Source organism: Etheostoma cragini, chromosome 16, assembly GCF_013103735.1.
Source record: "Etheostoma cragini isolate CJK2018 chromosome 16, CSU_Ecrag_1.0, whole genome shotgun sequence".
Taxonomy (NCBI): Eukaryota; Metazoa; Chordata; class Actinopteri; order Perciformes; family Percidae; genus Etheostoma; species Etheostoma cragini.
In genome coordinates this window covers 17,891,996-17,912,868 of record NC_048422.1, presented here as the reverse complement: position 1 = coordinate 17,912,868, position 20,873 = coordinate 17,891,996, and the positions used below count along the sequence as shown (strand labels likewise).

The 20,873-nt window shown below is 39.6% G+C and overlaps 2 protein-coding genes across 4 annotated transcripts in view; one reads left to right on the top strand and one right to left on the bottom strand.

Moving 5' to 3' along the window:
* mtrex (Mtr4 exosome RNA helicase) overlaps positions 1-9,866 on the top strand; it is a 20,331-nt gene extending 10,465 nt beyond the window's left edge. Inside the window, exons 15-27 of the mRNA XM_034896574.1 lie at positions 284-409; positions 1,094-1,244; positions 1,625-1,797; positions 1,884-1,952; positions 2,031-2,156; positions 2,269-2,379; positions 2,494-2,682; positions 4,662-4,825; positions 5,301-5,406; positions 6,000-6,056; positions 6,154-6,316; positions 7,756-7,860; positions 8,237-9,866. Coding sequence (XP_034752465.1) covers positions 284-409; positions 1,094-1,244; positions 1,625-1,797; positions 1,884-1,952; positions 2,031-2,156; positions 2,269-2,379; positions 2,494-2,682; positions 4,662-4,825; positions 5,301-5,406; positions 6,000-6,056; positions 6,154-6,316; positions 7,756-7,860; positions 8,237-8,289 — 1,593 coding nt within the window. The 3' untranslated portion in view covers positions 8,290-9,866. The remainder of the gene's footprint in view (positions 1-283; positions 410-1,093; positions 1,245-1,624; positions 1,798-1,883; positions 1,953-2,030; positions 2,157-2,268; positions 2,380-2,493; positions 2,683-4,661; positions 4,826-5,300; positions 5,407-5,999; positions 6,057-6,153; positions 6,317-7,755; positions 7,861-8,236) is intronic.
* plpp1a (phospholipid phosphatase 1a) lies at positions 2,282-20,873 on the bottom strand. Of its 3 annotated transcripts, XM_034896578.1 has the most exons (7): positions 20,355-20,868; positions 17,275-17,429; positions 13,906-14,186; positions 11,834-11,891; positions 10,588-10,764; positions 9,728-9,852; positions 2,282-2,292 (listed from the first exon to the last, which is right to left on the bottom strand). In XM_034896578.1, the coding sequence occupies exons 1-6, from the start codon at positions 20,410-20,412 to the stop codon at positions 9,733-9,735; spliced, it is 849 nt and encodes a 282-aa protein (XP_034752469.1). In that variant the 5' UTR covers positions 20,413-20,868; the 3' UTR covers positions 2,282-2,292; positions 9,728-9,732. The 3 variants fall into 3 exon arrangements, with proteins under 3 accessions (XP_034752469.1, XP_034752470.1, XP_034752468.1); XM_034896579.1 differs by lacking the exons at positions 2,282-2,292; positions 17,275-17,429 and adding an exon at positions 15,425-15,576 and having other exon boundaries at positions 8,764-9,852; positions 20,355-20,873; XM_034896577.1 differs by lacking the exon at positions 2,282-2,292 and having other exon boundaries at positions 8,764-9,852; positions 20,355-20,867.

Here is a 20,873-nt window from a genome sequence, read left to right as displayed (position 1 = left end):
TCGACATAATCTTATCAGTTTTTTTTAATTTTATTGCTCAAAGATCAGTAGATATGTGGAGTTTAATCAGAACCATTTGTGATGCACAATTACTCCCCAGAGGTTTATGGAACACTGGTTCAGTCTCTTCCCCACGATCATCTAGTTTTTTATGTTACTATTGCAGATACTTGGCTAGGTACTACACAATATACACACACAAATAGACATAATAGTACAGGTACAAAGAAGCATTCATTAACTAATGTCGCTTTTCTTAATGACTTGTTTTCATGTCGTCTAGATTACATCAGGTGAATACATCCAGATGTCCGGGCGAGCCGGTAGGAGAGGAATGGACGACAGGGGAATCGTTATTTTCATGGTGGACGAGAAGATGAGTCCAGCTGTGGGCAAACAGCTACTGAAGGTGCTGTGAATATAGCTGCTACCTATGCTGCTTTTAGTTTTACACACAGTACAAGTTAAGGTTATTTTGAATTGCTAGTTATCAATCACATCTTTGCAAGCCTCTTCAGTGCTGTCTACACATTCTTCTTTTACAAGAATAGTCCAACTATCCCATCAATGAAACATATTACCCGACTGCCTCTCTTTGTAAGAATAGTTGAGTGGAAATTGCAAGAAGTGACTCTTAAGTTGTTCTCTTTATGGATCATCAGGCCATTTGGTGCTGCGCCAAAAAGTCTAATACACACAGTCACAGGGAAGCCAGAGTCTCTTCGTCTCAACTTTGGTTCAACACATTTATAGCTGCAATAAATATGTAGCTGCACAGCCTTTGAAAGAGGTTGTGATAATGCAAAACTGTTTGACTCTGTCACAGTGCTTAACCCTAAGTTGTCTTGGAGAACGTCTTGTACGTATCTGGGTTTCTAGAGGTTGTGATTGCAAAATCTGTGTTTAATTTGGGGAAAGTGACTTTACTTTTCATTTATTTAGACCTCATGTCTTATTGTCATTTTTTGTAAGATGCTAACATTATCAAAACTCAAAGTTAACCACAGCTGTACATTATTATAATGAAAGCATTACTTTTTTTGAAGTTCATTTTTATGCTGTGTTTTTTTTGTCTTTGTTTTTTATTGTGCAGGGCTCAGCCGACCCTTTGAACAGTGCCTTCCACCTGACCTACAACATGGTGCTCAACCTGCTGCGTGTGGAGGAGATCAACCCAGAGTACATGCTGGAGAAGTCTTTCTACCAGTTCCAACACTACAGGGCTTTGCCTGGTGTTGTAGAGAGTAAGCATTTTGCATATTCACTACAGCACACTCTTGGCTGGATGAGTAAATAACCTGTAGAGAAACTCCAAATTCTACTAATACAGTGAAATCTGTATACATGACAAACAATTGTGTTTGAGGTGTGCTTAAGACTAAAACAAACTGGTTTGACTGTTGTTTGTGACTCCATGTTGACTATGATACATAACTATGACATTGTTCCTTAATAAGGGTCTAGTATTCATTCTTTTCCATGTCAAGACGTCAATAGATAGCCATCAAGAAATGTATATACTGAACCGTACTGATATATTCTAACCTATAATTTCCTCTCCTGTAGTAGCTTACTTTTACTTCGAACTTTATCATATTGCTGATTTTTTTTGGTTTCTGTGCAGAAATTAAAAATTACGAGGAGCAGTACCACAGCATTGAGATTCCCAATGAAGAGGGTGTAGTCACTTACTTTAAAATCAGACAGCAGCTGGCCAAACTGGGTAAAGAGATACAAGAGTTCACCCACAAACCCAAATACTGCTTGCCTTTCTTGCAGCCTGGACGACTTGTCAAGGTAGAGCTTCACACACTCAGTTGGATGACGGCACAAAAATTATTAATTTCAACATGTTATTGATGTATTTATTTTTTATCATGCAGGTAAAAAATGAAGATGCTGACTTTGGCTGGGGAGTTGTTGTAAACTTTTGCAAGAAGTCCAACGTGAAGGTAAATTGGTTTCATGGTGTCACATGTATGTGAGTCATTTTACATGTGGCTGGGAATAATGTGCATTTTCCCATTTAGACCAGTACAGACTCTGAGCCGCTCTATGTGGTGGAGGTTTTGGTCCACTGTAGTAAGGACAGTGTAAAAGATGCTGCGACTGAGGCGGCTAAACCTGCTGCTCCAGGGGAGACTGGAGAAATGCAGGTTGGTGCAACAAGCACACAAAACACACACTTGCACATTACATACACTAATATGACTACATATGTCTGTAGTCAGGGTGAGTATAACTCTAACCTTTTTAGTTTTTTGCCAGGTGGTTCCAGTGATGCTCCATCTCCTGACTTCCATCAGCTCTGTTCGCCTTTACATCCCCAAAGACCTGAGGCCCTTTGACAACCGACAGCTCATGCTCAAGTCTATACAGGTACAAAATGCAGCCATGTTTAAACAAAGATAATGAAACTGGTGGAACTCAACTGCAATGATTATGTAAATTGTTGCTCTTTCTTTTCCTTGCCTCCAAACATTTTGTCTGCAGGAGGTGCAGAAACGTTTCCCAGATGGTGTGCCACTGCTCGACCCCATAGATGACATGGGCATCAAGGACCCTGCACTGAAGAAAGTTATTCAGAAAGTGGAGGCCTTTGAGCACCGCATGTACTCCCACCCCATGCACAGTGACCCCAACTTGGAATCTGTGTATTCTCTCTGTGAGAAGAAAGCTCTGGTGAGAAACTGTTTTTTCTTTCAGCTTAGGGAATTTAAAGCCAGAGAAACCCTGCTAAATGTCAAACCTTACTAAAATCATATAACGACAGAGTAAACAGTTTTTTTACTATTGAAATATTGAAAACAACTTTTATCTATGTTATCTGCATTGGCTACCTTTTTTTAGATTGCAATACGTAACCTTCCATTGTCTTTTCCTGCCAGACACGTTGGCTTTGGCCATATATACTTCTACAGACAAACACAGGAAGAAAGCAAGGGAATTATCCTACAGGACCTCACCCTGAGTTATAGGTCAGATAACAGAAAACCTCTTTGACAGATCACATAAGCTAGGGAAAAAAATATTCTTTCAACAACAAACTAATACCTGCAATTAAAGAGAAACAAAAGTAACTAAATGCTAAATGCTGGCCATTTCGGACTCAACACTGCACTCTACCAGTGAAAGCTTAACAGCAGACCTGCTATGCACATGTCTCGACACAATTCTCTTCTACTTACCAGATTTATTCATAAAAATGAAGTCAAACATTAGCTCTTAAACATAAAAATACAAATGCATTCAGGTTTAACTTGTTAAAAGTAGCTGGATATCACATACTGTATATACCAATAAGAGTATAAGTTTACAGCCATGCTTGTGGCTTTAAAGTTTGAGCTAGATGCTATTGCTAGCATTGCAACACGCTCACAATAACAATGCTAACGTGCTGATGCAGGTGAAAGGTTAACCATGTCACCATCTTCAATTTGTGTTCGCATTTTAACATTTGATAATTAGCACTAAGCTCAAAGTCCAATGGGCAGGATGGGAATGTCTCTGGCTTCGCAGGTTTTTGTCTGTACAAGATTTCGGGGTTATTCATTAAGTAGTTGTGCAGATAATTCTGTCTGGACACAAAGTTGTGGACCCAAAAGTTAACAGAGCACAGAAAATGCAAACCTTCGGGGAAAAGTCCAGAGAAAAGTCCAAATAAAACAGTTGCCACACTTTGTTAGAACACAGAACATTCCCTTTCACAGGAACACATATGAATTCAACTTTAGAACACATAGCCCTATAATAACAATTGGCAACACCTTAGGTATCTAAGGAAAGATAGGGATTATAATGCCATATAGTCAACATACGTAGACATTATGATCTCCTGTTCCATAATTTAGCACAACAACACGCACATTATTTCATCTGTGTGCTCTGCTAAACAGAAAGATCAAGTCAGACTGTTCGGTTTATGTTGGGGAAGTTAAAAAGGGATATTGTGATAGATGCAAAACACCCAGATTGGCTTTACCAGTGTGAGGAGGGGGGAAGCAAACCAGACCATGTTTGACAATCTGCATAAACATTTACATCCCTCTGTGGCCTTGTGTGTGTTGTTAAATGATAGGGTGTACAGTGCAGGTTAAACTGGATTACTTTATGTTGGATTGGCAGAGTCTCTGCAGCTGATCATTGATCTCATTTGTGCGGCTGACTTCTGCTTTGGTCTTCGCAGTACTAATTTGATTTTGACATGACTAAACATAGAACAGTATTCTTTTCATGCTTTTTTTTCGTGGTGTTTGATGCTCTTTCAGCATTCACTACAGGGAGCACAAGCACCAGAAAGTCTAAACCTTCCACCTTGTATGATACATTTTTTTCTAGGCTATCATTTCTCCGAATTCTTTGAGTAATAATAAACCATGCTGGTGAAATGTGTTGGCTTCTTTGGCTCTGAGGTGTGTTGTAATCTTGAGGGGTAAAGGTCAAAGCGGATAATGGACATTACTGAAGAAAGATAAGCAGGTAGAGGAACATCTGTTCGCAGATAACTAAGATGTTTCCAGTCCTCCACTATGATAGATCTAGTGTTTTAAATGTCACAAATCTCATGCACAAATTAGCTGGTAGTATCACAGTACTTCTAATAATTGTAAAGTGTTGTCTGTAAACGTGTGTGTGTGTGTGTGTGTGTGTGTGTGTGTCAGATCGCAGCAGACGTACGGACGGCCAAACGAGAGCTGAAGAAAGCTCGGACCGTCCTGCAGATGGACAAGCTGAAGTGCAGGAAGAGAGTTCTGCGACGCCTCGGCTTCGCCAGTCCGTCTGATGTTATCGAGATGAAAGGACGGGTGGCCTGTGAAATTAGCAGGTAGGGAAGGACGGAGCGCACACCCAGCACAATTTGCATTTGTTTTTGTTTGCTGGTTTCTGACATAATGGCTAAGCTTTTTTTAATTCAGTCGACTTAGCAATTGTTTTAGCTTATAGCCAAATTCTGCAGCTGTGTTTGATGACATGGGCTTTGGAAAAAAAATAACATCAATCATTTAGGGCTGCACAATACACATTGCGTTATTTAACAATGTGATATAATATTTCCCTAATATCGTGCAGTCCTAATCCACATACAGCTGCTGTCTGAATGTGAAACTACTACTTGGATAAGCTAATTAACTAACAGGAGGATTTGATAAAAATGGAGATTTAGGAAAGTCAATTTAAATTAATGGATTAGAGATTTGCTTAAACTTAATGTTTCTTACCCCAAAGTCTCAGTTTGCTGTTTGAGTAAGTATCGGCTCATTTTGATAAAGTAATAAAATATCATCTGATAACTGTTCCAGTGCCGACGAGCTCTTGCTGACGGAGATGGTGTTCAACGGTCTCTTCAATGATCTGACGGTCGAACAAGCCACCGCCCTGCTGTCCTGCTTTGTCTTCCAGGAGAATGTACGAACAAACGCACACAAATGAGTATCAATCCTGTAATTGTCCATACAGACAGATATTCAGCCGGAGATAAACGGCTGATTCCCGATCCCACACATTCAAGCTTCAGTCGCATTCTTGGCTCCTTCCCCTGCACAGCAACCAAAACAGAAACCTGAGGTTGAGTGTTTGTCTTTCCTAATGAAGCCCATTCTCTCAATGAGGCAACCCAGTGTCAGGCGGTTCAGCAAACCTTTTCTTTGGCTCTACATCAGCATAGTCCTCAGAGCAACAGAACCAATTTCTGTCTAAAGAGGGGTCTGTCCGAGTGAATGACAACAAGCAGCTGCCATGTTTGTTCTCCACTTAAGATGGATACATGTAGACTCTGTTTATTTAGTCAATGTGCACATTAAAGTGAATTGCTTTGTCACCGACAAGCAGAATCACATGTTTTAATCCTCATTTTTCCAGGCAAAGGGAGAGTAGATCAGTTTCTTCTACCTGTAGTTTGTTTAAATAGCAACATATTTGCCTGTAGTTTGAAAGAAAGACTACAAAACAAATTTGGAAGGTTGCTACTGCAATATTATTAATGCCATTTTGCCCTCCAGGCCAGTGAGATGCCAAAACTGACTGAACAACTAGCAGCTCCTTTGAGACAAATGCAGGTGAGAATACATCAAACAATTTGAATTAAACCATTTTGTTTCTAATCGCCAAAACTGTGAATTTGGTGGAAACGGGAATGCTGCGGTTTTTGTTCAGGAGTGTGCAAAGCGCATAGCCAAGGTTTCAGCCGACGCCAAGCTGGAGGTGGACGAAGAGACTTATCTAAACCAGTTCAAGCCTCACCTGATGGATGTGGTGTACGCTTGGGCTAACGGGGCCACGTTTGCTCAAATCTGCAAGATGACTGACGTCTTTGAAGGTGTGTCTTCATATTAATATCCAACAGACTTGGCAGGAACTTAAAATACAGGTGTTGAGGTACTTGTAATTGTGTTGTACTTTACACTTTACCCAATTACTTTGACAGCTAGAATTATTTTTTTGGATTTAGATTATAAACTTATAAATTTCATGTTCAAGATTAAACCAACATTTTGGGGGGTTTTGATGCCAGGAAAGCAGTGTCTAGTTAGGATTACTTTGTAACGTTTAAGATGTCTGAGTGGTTTGCAGTTCACCCATAATGCATTGCTTTTATGCATTTGGTGCAAGAAAGTCCATCCATGGTTAGGTAGGTTAGTAACTGGCAAAACTCTGGTTGCTGACCTCCAAAAAAGGATAAGAAGAATGAATTGAATAAATACCTTACTCATTGATTTTTTTTTTTTTACTGAAACATGTAGGCTAATATAATTGATGTCAGCTAATTTTTACTTAGATTGGTGTACTAACGGGATTACTTTATTCCTAACGTTATGTGTAAATCCATGGAAGAAAGGAGATAAGTCTCTATATCAGACCCTCTGATTTTTCTTGTGATTGTTGGAAGGGCCCCACCGTGGTTTGGAGCCAGTGAACTGAAATACTAAAAAAGACGTTAAAACTAGCTCCCCCTCAACCAGCTTACACATCAATGCATCAGTAATAATCTTATATCAGTCACAGAGCCATTTTTCTGCATTAGTTCTTTTACTTTAATACTTTTAAGTATATAGTTCTTGAAAATACTTCTGTACTGAATACCTTTTTTACCTTTGATTTCTTCAGTCACATATGCAGTTGGCTGTCAGAGGCTCACTGACGGATCTGTAATGCGTGGCTTGAATTGAACCCCGTTCCGAGTCCATCTCCTCATAGTTTCTGTTGGACTCCCAACAATGACCTCAGCTATAAAAAACTACATGTCATCATAATGAAGAAAGTAATGTTGGGTTGAGAAACTGGAGGGAGTATTATGTGCTTGAGGGTGTCAGCCAAGGAGGGAGACAGAGAATTGATGATACTTGTAAATGAACACATTATTTTACATGTCTGTAATGTCAGGTTTCTTGGTATTTTTGTCAAAGCAAATTCGGAATTTACTAGTATATATTAATTTAATCATTTATGTATATGTTGTATGTTTGCCTGTTGACAAATTGCACTGACTGGACTCTCTAGGCACCAATCGGTTACTAGGAATTAATTAATTGGAATTATACAAAAGAAACACTGTCTCCTCATAATTAGTACCAAACTAAATACAGACATTATTAGGTAATGATAAAGTAACGGGCCTGTAAGGAGTCACACTACAGTCCTCCAAGATGCTCTTTTTCTGCATGAATAAAGCTGGAATACGGCTATACATTTTTAAACAATAGATTCTCACACCCACACACCCCCTCACTAAACACTGTTTGTGTCTGTCTGGTACAGGGAGCATCATTCGCTGCATGCGTCGCCTGGAAGAAGTCCTGAGACAAATGTGTTCTGCAGCCAAGGCCATAGGCAACACTGAGCTGGAGAACAAGTTTGCTGAAGGTAAGAAACATGAGTGTTATTACAGCTGAAACCATTAATCGACAGAACATTTGTTAAAGCTGCTTTTTTCTTTTTTTAAAGAGTTGCTTGGTTTTCTTAGTCTTTTATAATACTTGGCTAAATATTTTTTGGCTTTTTGTTGTAGAACCACAACATTTAAAGACAGCACCTTGTGGCTCTTGCACAACTGCGATGTTGTGAGGAACCTTTTTTGTAATTTTCTGACCTTTTTTTACAGTGCAAGTAAAAAAAGTACAGTAATTACTCAAGAAGAAAACTGGCAGATTAATCCTTGCCTTGATAGGTGAAACACTATGGAAACTATTGAAGTTATAAATGTATGCTTAATTTAATCCTAATTTCTATGTCTTTGCAGGAATAACAAAGATAAAGAGAGACATTGTATTTGCTGCCAGTCTCTACCTATAAAGACATCACAGCACTGGAGGATACATGCTGTTTTGGACTTTTTGTTGTCTAACCCTGATGGATCTTTTTTTTTTTTTTAAGTCTCACATTTGTCAAACTGGGTTCAGATATAGTGCTTTTATTCTCAAAATGTTAGTTAAATTGGCTTTTAATGTATTTGTCCTTCAGATCACTTGTCTGAACAGTTTGTTTCTTCACAAAAACGAGCATAAACTGTAAATGTTCGGGTGAGAATTGCATTCTACATATCACTGTGGATGTAAACGGAAGTGTTTGTCTTTAAGGAAATACACCTGCTTGGACAGAATACATTGAACATTCATGCTTTTATTATTTCTGCTTACATGAGCAAAGTGGTTTATAATACATTATATTGATATATCTGGTTTAGAAAGTAAACATGATATAATACATTAAACACTTGTTTCATTTCTGTGCATGTTAAAAAGTAAAATGGCTTTATTTTTCCTCTTTTTTTCTAATTGAGACATTTGTAAATAGTAACTTTTTGTTAGTAAAAGTCTGTATGATGATTTGTTTTTTGTACATACAGATTAACATTGTCTGTTCACTTGATGTTTGTTGCTTCTTAGATACACAGGGAGCTGTGATAGCAGCAGTAAAAGTCCAGCAAAGGCATCACGGGACATAAACTGACAGTCTACTCTTCAACTTTCTAACCAAACACGTTACAGATCAGGCTTCCTTCTTGACTATATAAGGTTAGACGGTTGGAGAGTACGTCAGTGGCCTGGCGTCTGCAGCTCCAGATGTGAAGCTGTTTTGCCCTCTGGTCTAGGATCAGCTTTAGTCTCCAGCACATTCTAGCTTTGAGAAGCAAACATTCCTCTTATAATTAGCCCTTTAACACTTGACATAAGGCAGCAAAGTGATGAGATTCAGCATCTCGCTGGAGCCGAGCTGAAACAGATTCTAAATCTGATCCTTGAGCAGACGGACTCCAGGTCAGGACAAGAACAAAACAAGGTTACATTCACGTTTCCAGCCCTCCTTTCTCTTAGCAGTGGTCAGACCCTTTAGTGGGTGCGTGCAGTTTAGTCTTCCCACTAGCTCAGTAGATAGATACATGCTAAATGGTTCCCATCTTTACACATCTCTAGCCCCTAACCTACATCTGTCTAAGTCACTTAAGCATATCTACAAGGCTTCGATAGGTAATGCCACTTTCCTTCCAGATTGAGGATTGGCAGCTGAAAGGACAGCCTAAAATGATAAAGTCTTGGAATATGAACAGGCCTGAAGTGTAGCTTCCAACGATTTCTTCTGGGATGCACAGCCGTCAACTGACTTACTTGAAGTAAGATTGAACTGTAAATCCGTGCAGGGTATTGGATGAAAATTTGCATGAGATAAAGGCTAGAGAGCTGGGATCCTGGGTGTGCGTTTAGACGGAGCAGAAAGGTGTTGTCCTCCATACTCCGCTTAGTTGGGACTCTCACAGTGGTTTCCATTCGTTGGGGTCTCATGCAGAGTTGTGTGTGGGATGTTAACTTCTTGACGGGCATCTACTCGTGGTTTGAAAAAGTCAGACACACAGAAAACCTACAAAATATGGGAAAAAAGGGACATAGATGTATGTAAGTCTTAATTATTTACACCTTTGTTTTTGTTTAAAATGTTCAAGTGTGATCAGTAACTTAAAATAGTTTCAACATTTTGGGAAAAGATAGACAATGCATGACAGTATGATGAATATGAATCATCCAGGAGACAGTTAGCTTAACAAAGACTGGAAAGAGCTAAGATCTCATAATGTCAAAACAAAATTGTAAGCCTGTCATAGTTTGTCATAAAAAAGTACATAATGTCATAAAATAAATGGTAAAGTCATAGTGTAGTATTTTGAAATAAAGTCATAGTAAACTTTACAGGTGACGGGTTAGTGGCATCTGCTGAAGAACCTCGACAATGCAAACAGCTGTTTAAGACGTTTCTCCATCCGTTCACAGCTACCTCTGGAAACGAGGCTTGTGCCTCAAAGGGCCTGAAAAATATTTTTTTGCAATTGCCTTGTTTTTACGAGCGCCTAGGTCTTAAATGTACACACAATTGTCTGGCAAAGTTCAAACAGTTTGGAAAATTATACAAAAATGATGTTTTGTCTCTCAATGCCTCCCTATTGCCTCCTGTAGTCTTTTACATGGCACAGCCATAGAAGCGGTGGCCCCATGCTAAGCATCTTCTGGTCGTCGTTTCACATTAAACTGAAGGGAAATGCCCCAGTAATAATTTAAAAAAATCTATTCCTTTAAAGTCCGATTAAGATGCATCTCTTACCACCAGGGTAGCCATGAGCGCACCCTGCAGGAGTCCACACAGCACATCACTCCAGTGATGTTTATAGTCAGACACCCGGGAAAATCCCGTGTACACTGAGGCAGCAATCAGGAAAAACTGGAGAGTGGGTCTCAGCAGCCTCGCCCATTCAGCCTGGAGTCGAGCCTGCAGGTAGAGCTGAGAGCAACAGAGGACACGAGTTAATGGATGCCGGTGGAAGTAGGCAGCATTCCTATAGGAGTGGCAGGTAAATGAGCTGCGGATGACTCAGCGTATTTCCACTACAACACAATTCTATTGCACAGGAAACTTCTTCAAATGTTCAGGAATTAAACAATTTTTTTTAAGTTATCAGCTATACTATTCAAAAAGGTGAGAAAATCTCCAGCATGCCATATTTCATTTTGTCAAACTGACCTGGGAATAATAAATGTCACTCATAGAAGTAGTCAAGACAACATAGACTGTTTACCCTCCCAATCTAATTTTAGGATTTAATATCACGCCACCTCTAGGGCATGATGAGTTATCACGTAGGAATCTTTGGTCAAGTCAACGTCATGTTTCTTTTCATGTAACACTTAAATTATGACTTCAACGCTGTTTGACTGTGGGAGAGTGGGAGAGAAAAGAAAAGCTCTCCCAGGGCTTGTAGATGAATGTAAAGGTTAACTGCCATTTCTCACACTCCATGAAGAGGGAGCGGGAGCTTTATGTTGGTGGCAGGACTCTGTCTCTGTGTCTATTTATATCTGCAGGTGTTGAATGAATAAGCAACCTACAAAGTTTATCAGGGCTGGGCAGTAAAATTAACTACCGAGGCCATTCAAAGATGCATTTCTCTGAGCAGAACAGCAACACTGTGGTCACCAAAAGACAAAGAAATCTTGAAGCACTGCAGTTGTTAAAGTAACAGTTTAGCATTTTGGGAAATAAGCGTATTCCCTTTCTTGCAGAGAATTAGATTGAATTAGTCAACTTTTAACAAAAAAGGCAAATATGCATATTTCCCAAAATGTCAAACTACCCCTTTAAGTGTGTGTGTGTGTGCGCGCGCGCGCGCGCGCGCGTGTATATATCTTACTTATCTTATATCTTACACTTACTTTGTTTTTAATATATATATATATATATATATATATATATATATAAAAAATAAATAAAAATTTGTTCAAAAACATGCATCAATGTCCTGTAACCTTAACACAATGTTCCAGTAAATACTGATTGATATGAAGGTACTCACAGCCAGGAACAGCATGCAGTACATGGAAAAAGAGGAGTGGCCAGAGTAGAAGGATAACCTACAACAGAGAGACAAAAGCATGGCTCAACACTTTGCTATGTGCTTAAATAATCTGCAGCATACAAAACACAAAAAAAATGGATAGACTTTGACACATCTTATTGTATTTATCATGAATGAATGAATGTCAATGAGAGACAAACCCCTACGTCATCCAGGCACACCCTTACCTGGGTGCAGACAGGGCGTTATAACAGCCTAGGGTACCGTCTTGTAATTCTTTTTCCTCGCTTTTTGCGTTGCTAAGCGCCTTGCATTTTTTTCCCTGTAGGGCCCTAAACACTGAGTTGAAAAAACTTCAACGGAAGAAATGCCCAATGTTATTTAACGCCACATCAAAATAACAGTTAGCTGGGAATGGACGATTCGATGGTTGCATAGCAAGAATTAGAAAAAAGACAACTGGTCTGATCTTCAACAAGAAGTGCAATGCGCCTCATGTTTTGCAGCCTGCAAAACACACACGATGGATGTGGTTGGCAGCGGGAGCTGAATTTCTCCAACCAATGGTCCAAGACTTGAAGATATTTAATTATTAATTTACGACTTGAAAAAAAGAGGAAAGCAGAAGAAGAAAAAACTTCAATTGGACAAGCTGAATTTTTAAGCAATTAAAGTTGACCAATTAATTTTTTAAGCACCAACAGTGTTTGTTGGAGGACAATTCATGTTGACCAAACAAACCTTGGGAAGAAAACCTAACTGGCAAATGGAATAATAATGCTGATCTATAGACATCCTCTGTGGCATCACATTAAAACTGCAGGTTGGTCCACTCATCGTACATTAACTGTGTCCATTGGAATATGTGTGTCCCTTACAAGAGAGGTAATATTTGGTCTCACACACTCAACCTGTGGGTACCTACAGTCGGCCTCTTCTCTCCTAGGGATGTTAAACTAAGCCCAGGAAGAATCATATTACAGCAACAAGATCTGCAGCGGGTTACCCAGCTCTCCTCTCTCTCCTCTCCTGCTGCTTATCATCTCTATTAGTGACAAGCAGGCCATTTCAAACACACAAGCTGGTAATATAATGTGTCCTGACATTAATCTTAAAAGCCCTGGATGTCTGCCTGAATGACTCACTGTCGCAGAGCGGTGATGGGGCTCCAGGAAATATCAGCAATGGTGCACCACACCCTGGTAAACGCACAGTAGATAACCCAGAGGAGAGAGGGATAGGTGGGCACAATTCCACTCAGCTCAGGAAACTATTTGTCCAGAGAGAGAGACGGGCAACAACATACACTCCAACCTATAGGGCAGAATAAACCTACTTCACTTTAAAGAACAACTGAACAGAATAAAAAGTCCCTCAAAGCCCATAATAAACCCTTAACATTGATACAATCAGCACAGCTGGTGGCACTGTTTAGGCCTTTGCTTCTATAATTACTGCTGCCTACGTCATGATGAGAAATGGATATCCTATCCTCCCACTATACTTCCTTCTGCTCTGAGCTGATAAGGGATGCAGACGCTCAATCAAAACAAGCTTTACAATCCTGTGATATAACTCAATCCTTCTGGTCTCGTGTGCCACAAATGTCCTTTGTCACAAATGTCCTAAAATGCACCACGCTTAAGACACATTATCCATGTGCAGATATTGACTTGAAACTAAATAAACGTTCAGGGACACATTTAACCTTTGTCCTTTTTACTTACACCATGGGAATGTTTCAAAACAATGGAGAGACCAGAGGTTTAGGGTTTTTTTCTGACAGATTTTGGTAATCTGTTGAACAAGAACCCAGAGGCTACAAATTAAAATCAGCTAATTTCACAACATCTAAAATCGTGAACCAATTCCTTCATTCACTCCGTGGCTGCAACTGAGTACTGTTACCTCTGCCAAGGAGGTTATGTTTTCGGCTCGGTTTGTATGCTTGTCACCAAATTTGTCAGTGTACTATCATAAATGACAAAGAAAAGCATGGGGGCAACATTTATCCATCCATTTCCAAATGCAATAAGGGACAAAAGTTCTGAGGACAAAGCAATACATACCTGCCCTCATTGACCATCTTCGCGTCTCCAGTGCAGCTGAAGTTTTCAATGTAATCCCCTGATGAGCAGTTGATAAGTTTCCAATCAGGTTTGCACACGTCCAGGAAGTGCGGCCGGAGCCGGCCTATGGAGTACTTGGCTATGTCGGTCAGAGACTGGCTCATCGCGGCACCAAACAAGAAGGTACCGATGGCTTTGTAAACACAGGAAATGTAGCTGCCGAAAGGGGACTTGGATTGGACGCGCTTTAGATAAACTGAAAGGCACTCGCCAAAGATAATCTGTGAGGAGGGAGGGGAAGGAGGAAAGGATACAGAGTTAGGGTTGTACAGAAATCCCAAAAATCAAAATTAAGAATGCAATCTGAATGAAATCAACATCAGAGCCTGCAATGTTCCCTAATCTCATCGTCATGTTGTGTTAAAAGGAATAGTTTGACCTTCTGGGTTGTACACATTCTTGCTGTTTCGCCAAGTTTGATGAGAAGATCAATACTGTTCTCATGTCTGTACGCAACATAACTAGAAAACAGTAAGCTTAGTGCCAAAAATGTTATTCCTTTAAAGTTTAGAGTACACCGTCTGTAACAATATAGAGGTATGCTCATCCGAAAAAAAAGATATTACATAATGTTGGAATTATCATGGTCATGGAATGATGTCCACTTAAAAAAATAAAGATTATGTTTGGTCCTAATGAGTAAAACGTTTGAGCTTGTACATGTGTGTTCGTACTGGATGTAACACGTTACGTTTCACAATGCTGCCAACAAAACTGGGCTGCTGTTGGTCTGACAAGTAGAGAACAAACTAGAACAAAACCAGAAAAGCTGTATTGCTACCCCTCTGCTATCTCTAGCTTTCAACTATTTCTAAAAGAGAACAACTCCTGGTCACTAATTAGAGGTGTCTGTATTTTATATATATATATATATAAATAAAACAAGTGCTTTACCTTGTCTTACTAACATATGATGGCATGAAATGGAGGTGGCCTTGTTGTAATTATTTTTGAAGATTAAACCGGCAGCGTGGAACGTTTTTCTAAAACTAAAAAAAATCTTTAGTAAACGAATATTTTCACTGAACTGAGTCTCTCTTGTAGCCTCTTTAAGCGCTGTCACGTTTCTCAACTCCATTCAGCGTCAACTGTCCGAGGTTACCACGTTGCTGCTTTTGAAGAGTTTCACATCTGTTATATTTGCACGGCTGGTGCGTTTCAAAATAAAGGTCCGCCTCAGGTCACCTCTGTTCCTTCTTCAAATGTTACAAAGTGTGGAAAACCTTTTCTACAACATGCAGTTAGCAATTGAAATAGGAGTAATGGTAGTGGTGACTAATGCAAGCAATTAAACACACACACATGCATTATTACATAATGTATTTGGAAGCAACCAAGACTGAAGAGAAAAGACAAACATTAAGATTGTCAAAGTGGTTAAGGGTAAGGAGTACATGAAAGACATAATATGAGAAGGACAAACGGGGCCCTTAGCAGAAAACAAAACAGATGCACTTACAGTGATTATTGTGACGGGAATCATAACACCTCCTAATAACTCATAGGAAATGGTGTCTTCTTTAAGGGGGTACTTGATTGAATCATCATTACAGAAAAAGCCCCGGCGGAAAGGCGCGTGTTTCACATTGAGTATTAGAAATGGCAGTCCAGCTAGCAGGAAGGCAATGAGAGAAAAAAAAAATACAGGTTACAAGAACATGTCACTGGGCGTTGGACCCGTACCCATGATGCAACACTGTGCCTGGGCAAAGCAGAAGACAGCAGCCGTGTGAGACGGTCACACAAAAACGTTGCAGCCTCGGAAGGCGGCAGCATCCTCGCCAACTTTCAGGAACATCGGTGTGCAAATATTAGTGCTTGAAGTGTTGCCACGCCAACAAGACAGGTGAACGCTGATAAGGGATGGATGTTAAAAGAAAAGCCAAACTTAAGAGCACAAAAGTTACATTTATGAGAAGGTAACTGATCCCTGCAGCGAGTAAGGAGAAACCGTGGTCTCACAGGCATACGTGACTGAAAAATATATGTTACACAGTTTCTCATTCACCTTCTCTCTGACAAAGTAACGCCTAATGTTTCTTTGTTATGGCTCTTCTTTTCCGCAAACCAACACTAAACTCTTCCTAAAACAGATACTCAAATCCTGGAATATTCCTCCACACCTTTCTCAGGCAGACAGTGAACACACAGACTACAATTAGACAAAAAGTGTTACAGATTGTGTTTTTTTTCCTGATACACAGATGGAAGAGATAATTCACCGACACCTCAAAGCAGTAGCAGAAGGCAGACACACACTAGCAGCACTTTTTGCGTCTGACTTTCTCCAAAAACAATCCCTCTCTTCCAGAAGAGCATTCCAGCTATGTAAAGAAACACGGGGACACAGCACGCAGCCTGCACGGCCGTTGCACTAGTTAGCGACAGCGATAGAAAGTTCACCCAGTAGATCAACATTAAAAACCCAATAATTAAATTAAAAGCAAAACCACAATGCCTAGCCTTACTTCATTCATTTTTGCATTCATTATATATTTATTTTCTTTGATATCAATAGAACACTGCTTATTCATTATAGCCATGACTAAATACATCTGTGCTTTAGGTTTTTTGTATGAGACTAAGTTTGTGTGTTTGGCTTTTTCTAATGTATAGGGGGTTGAATTATTTTAATTAAAAAATATATTAAATGTGTATAAGATGATTAAAATCACCCTAAATGGTCTAAACATGTTATTTTAGCACTAAGCTTTATAAATCCTGCTGTAGTACCCGAGATGTTGGCAAAAAACATAACCTCTAAGACAGTTATTTTGTCGTGATTTAACATTTACTCTTACTTGTTTTAAGTGGACATCCTCCTTCGCCTTTAGCTTTTGATAAACAACTTGAAGAGCGGCTGTTTGTGAACCCCTCCAATGAGGTCTCGAGCTTCACGCTGACATAAGAAACAGTTGCAGAACTGAATAAAACATACTGCACATATCTGGTTTCAATACTAGGCAGCTGCGCTACTGAGTATTTGTCTGTATTATCCAAGAGTAAGCTAGCCTTTCTGAATACATCCTACATTATGCTCTGGAAAGGTGTTTTTAATGTATGGTCCATCAGTCCCAACAGACCTTTCTCACAGCAGACATTTTGACTTGCCATTGCAGAAAAGTATAGTTGATAATAATAATATTAGTAATAGCTGCTTTCCGTGTAGGTGTGCCAGTAAACCAACATTCCTCACACCAGAGCCAAGGCCCTGGCACACCTGGAATGCATTAAAGTTATTGCATAAACCTGCGGTTGACAAGTCAACATGTTTGCCATGGGACAGGTTATTGAGCGAGTCCTACTTACGCAGCTAATGGGCAAGGTGAAGCCTACAGTGTAGAGCACTGTGGAGGAGATTGTGCCGTGATGGAAAGGGTACTTGATGCTTTCGTCGTTACAGAAAAAGCCCCTCTGGTAGGGGCGGATCTTACCCAGGTTAAAGGCTGCCAGAGGCAGACCACCTATAGACGGAGAGATCAGGACGAGTTAACACTGGTAGAGGTAAAGACAAATGCATGGCAGAGAGAGGGAAGGTGCTCAGACATAGTGTTGAGGTCTTTAAATCTGTCAGATAGAAAGGAATTTTTTAAGTTCTAATGGTCCTCTTTAGGCGTGATAACAAACTTCAGAAAAAGCATATAATGTGCCAAATCATATATGTGGGACAGAAATGAGAGACCCCAACCTTTCTCGCTTTCCAGTTAAAAGATAAGGCTTTCTTTTCCTATTGTCATCAAATGTAATAAAAAAAGACCAAAACCATCAATGTGTTAGTCTGTCTCTCAATACGCTACAACATTTTGTCCAAAAGCCCAATGAAGACACACATTTTTAAAAACAGATCACAAATATATACCTTAATTTTGAATGACTTCCTTAAACTGCTGGGAAATGTAGTTTTTAGCAAACATTACTCACACAGGAGTAAGTTCTGTACATTTATGTGGCACTATTTTCTGCCATGAATTTTGCACTGTAGTGAGTATTTATAGTAGAATGACATGGCGTGTATGTGGCATCAACTGACCTATGTTTATTGTCATGAAGGAGCATGCGACATTGTGGCTCTCTAATGTGTTTTTAAATAGCTTTCGGACAACAATGGCACATACAAATAAGCTACCTCCAGCTAGATAGACAATACATGTTAGTATGACCAAATCATTGTTAGTGTTGGTCTTTTTGTAGGTTTGTTTACAATAACAAAAATAGTGCCAGTCATATCCTTTGAGTGCATTACTGCGCTCAGTCAGATACTCTGAAGCATTATGCATTACACAATTAAAAAAAAAAATAACACTGCAATGTCGTTACATCAAAAACGTGAAGGTATCTTTGGGCAGTTTTTTCAGCTGGTTTTTTTGTTGACTCACATTGGTGAGAAAGGAGCTGTAGACATAAGCTAAGCACCCACCCTTTAGACAAATACCAAAAAGATAACAAATCTGTTCATAGGTTTTGACAGTGAATGGCGAATAAAATACTGCTGCCCTTTCTCTGGTTGTTTGACCTGTTTGGCCCATTGTCTCAAGGGGAAAGACAGTTGTTTGTCTATTCGAGCAGGGGGCGATGAGCTGTAATACATTATTAACAAAACCACATCCACAGAATATGCACAGACACATGAAGATACACAGACATCCTATAACCTATTTCTTAATACTGCCTGGTATATTTGCCCTGTCTGACATTTGCAGCTGTTGACACCGTCAGCTGTGCCATCCTAAGTTGACTGGCTACAACAGCTGGAAGTGTCTGAAAGTCTGGACAGAGACACACACAGGCAAACAGAAGGGCCCCCAAATCCCTTTATAAACGCACTTTAACTTGTTCTCATAAACTGTGCAACTAAAGTACTTTCCAAGACCAACAGTGACAGAGAGAAATTTGAATATGTTAACATGAATACATGAAGACTCATTGGCAGCCTCAGCAGTTTTGTGTTAAACTCAAAATTAAATCAGTGTCAGCTAACAAGGACAAATAAACCCTCTCCCGGGATTTTAGAAAACAAATACAAGTTATCTCCGTTTTTACATTTGCTATGCTTACTATGAACATATGAACCTTAATACATGTATGTGCATGTTTAGTCTCGTACAGCCATGCATGACTGTTGGAAACACCCTCAGTCTGGAAAAAGATTACTGTAGATGCTTGGTGGTAATAATAATAATAATAATAATAATAATAATGACAGAGTTTGCTTCAGCATCAGTCATCCAAACCGCACACTGAGTTTGTCATACTGCTTCTCAATGCACAAGGTACTTGCAAAGTTGTGCAAAATAAAATAAGTCTTGGAAGTTTAGCAATATTTTAAAGTCCAGCTCCACTCACAAACATAACTGGAAATTTCAATGAGTAAGAATTTAGAAATAATATAGCTCACTGAACTTCAACATGGAACAACCAAATCATACACAGTTATTTTAAGATATGTTGTGGACTGTGCAAGGGAAGCTATAACTGTATGAGTCATGGTAAGTAGTACCTATCAATCATTCATAATCCGATTGTATGTATGTGTCTACACTGCAAAACTGAAACCGCACCTCCCTTTGCACTTACATAATGGTTCATATATTCAGATATAAAGACTGGCTGAAGTAATCAGATGATATACCTTTGAAACAGTGGTTTTGGATATAAATTCATTACAGTTAAAAAACACTGTAGTACACAAATACTTTAATCTGAATACATTTTCAGGCCCTTGATGAGTACAGATGCTCTCCCATGTAATGATGTTAGACCTTCTGAGGTAGGTGAGTGGGTTTAAACCATACAGGTGAAATGCCATTCATAACATTGTTTCTCAGCAATACATTGGATCATTGTTAGACAATTAATATCATTGGTTTAAATGAGTAAAAATCAGTTCATAGACAGGTATATACTAGACTTATAATGTGCCAGTGACTAACGTTCAACTATGGAAAACTATGAAAAAAAGGGCTTCAATATCATTAATATTATAGTGATGATAGGAATTATAATAGTGAGTTATTACATAATGTTGCACTCAAGACAATAACGTCATTATTAACCAATAGATGTCTGTGAGTATCTTAAAGACTTAAAAAGACGTTGGAGTGCCAATAAAAAAATGAAAAACATGTCATTCTTAAGTGAATTTTGGGGGGAAATACAATATAGCAAAATACTATAGATATTGCATAAGTACATACATATATGGTACGATAATAGAAGTTAAAATAAAAATAACTTAGTATGACACTCGCGTGCTGCAGTACATTCACCACTCCCTTCACTTGATGAGAAGTCGCTAAAAATCCCAACAACAGGATTATATCAGAGCACAAATCGGTTTAGATCAGTAGCAGCAGCAACAAACAGTCAGTGTAAATCACTGAATTACATACCTAGAACCAGGCAGGCTATGTCGAGCAGGACAAAGGGGATTCCTCTCATCTCGAACATGTTTGCTCTTGTCCGTCTCCGTCTCGACTCACTGGTTCGTGGTGCTTCCTCTTCAGTAATAAACTCCACGGGGATGCCCCTCCTTGGGACGTCGCTGCTGCTGCTGCTGCTGCTGCTGCGATCGAGTAGATCAGAAAATGCTAACAAATTGGGTAAAAACACAATAAAACGTCGACGCCCTTGTACGAAAACAAAAGACCGCCCAGTCCGCAGGACAGCACATATCAAGAGGATGTGTTGTAGTGGTGGTTGTTGTTGGTGGTGGTGGTGGTGGGGGGCTGTGAACTGCAGCAGAGCCGATAGCTCCACACGTCTTTCATGATGGCTTTAAAGCGGTTTCAATAATCAAACACTCACGCGGACAGAGGGTCGGTCATTAGGACGAACACCTGCCCGAAGTCGATTTGTGTGACCAGCAGTGGCGCACGAGCGATTTGACTAACACGAAAAGCTCTCTCGGG

Bases quoted from the DNA above. Each gene is read 5' to 3' on its own strand.
- plpp1a (XM_034896578.1), bottom strand. From the start codon at position 20,412: ATGTTCGAGATGAGAGGAATCCCCTTTGTCCTGCTCGACATAGCCTGC. The intron at 17,430-20,354 runs GTATGTAATTCA...CTCCGTCTATAG, and splicing joins CATAGCCTGCCTGGTTCTAG to GTGGTCTGCCTCTGGCAGCC. The intron at 11,892-13,905 runs GTATGTATTGCT...TCTCTGTTGTAG, and splicing joins AAGATGGTCAATGAGGGCAG to GTTATCCTTCTACTCTGGCC.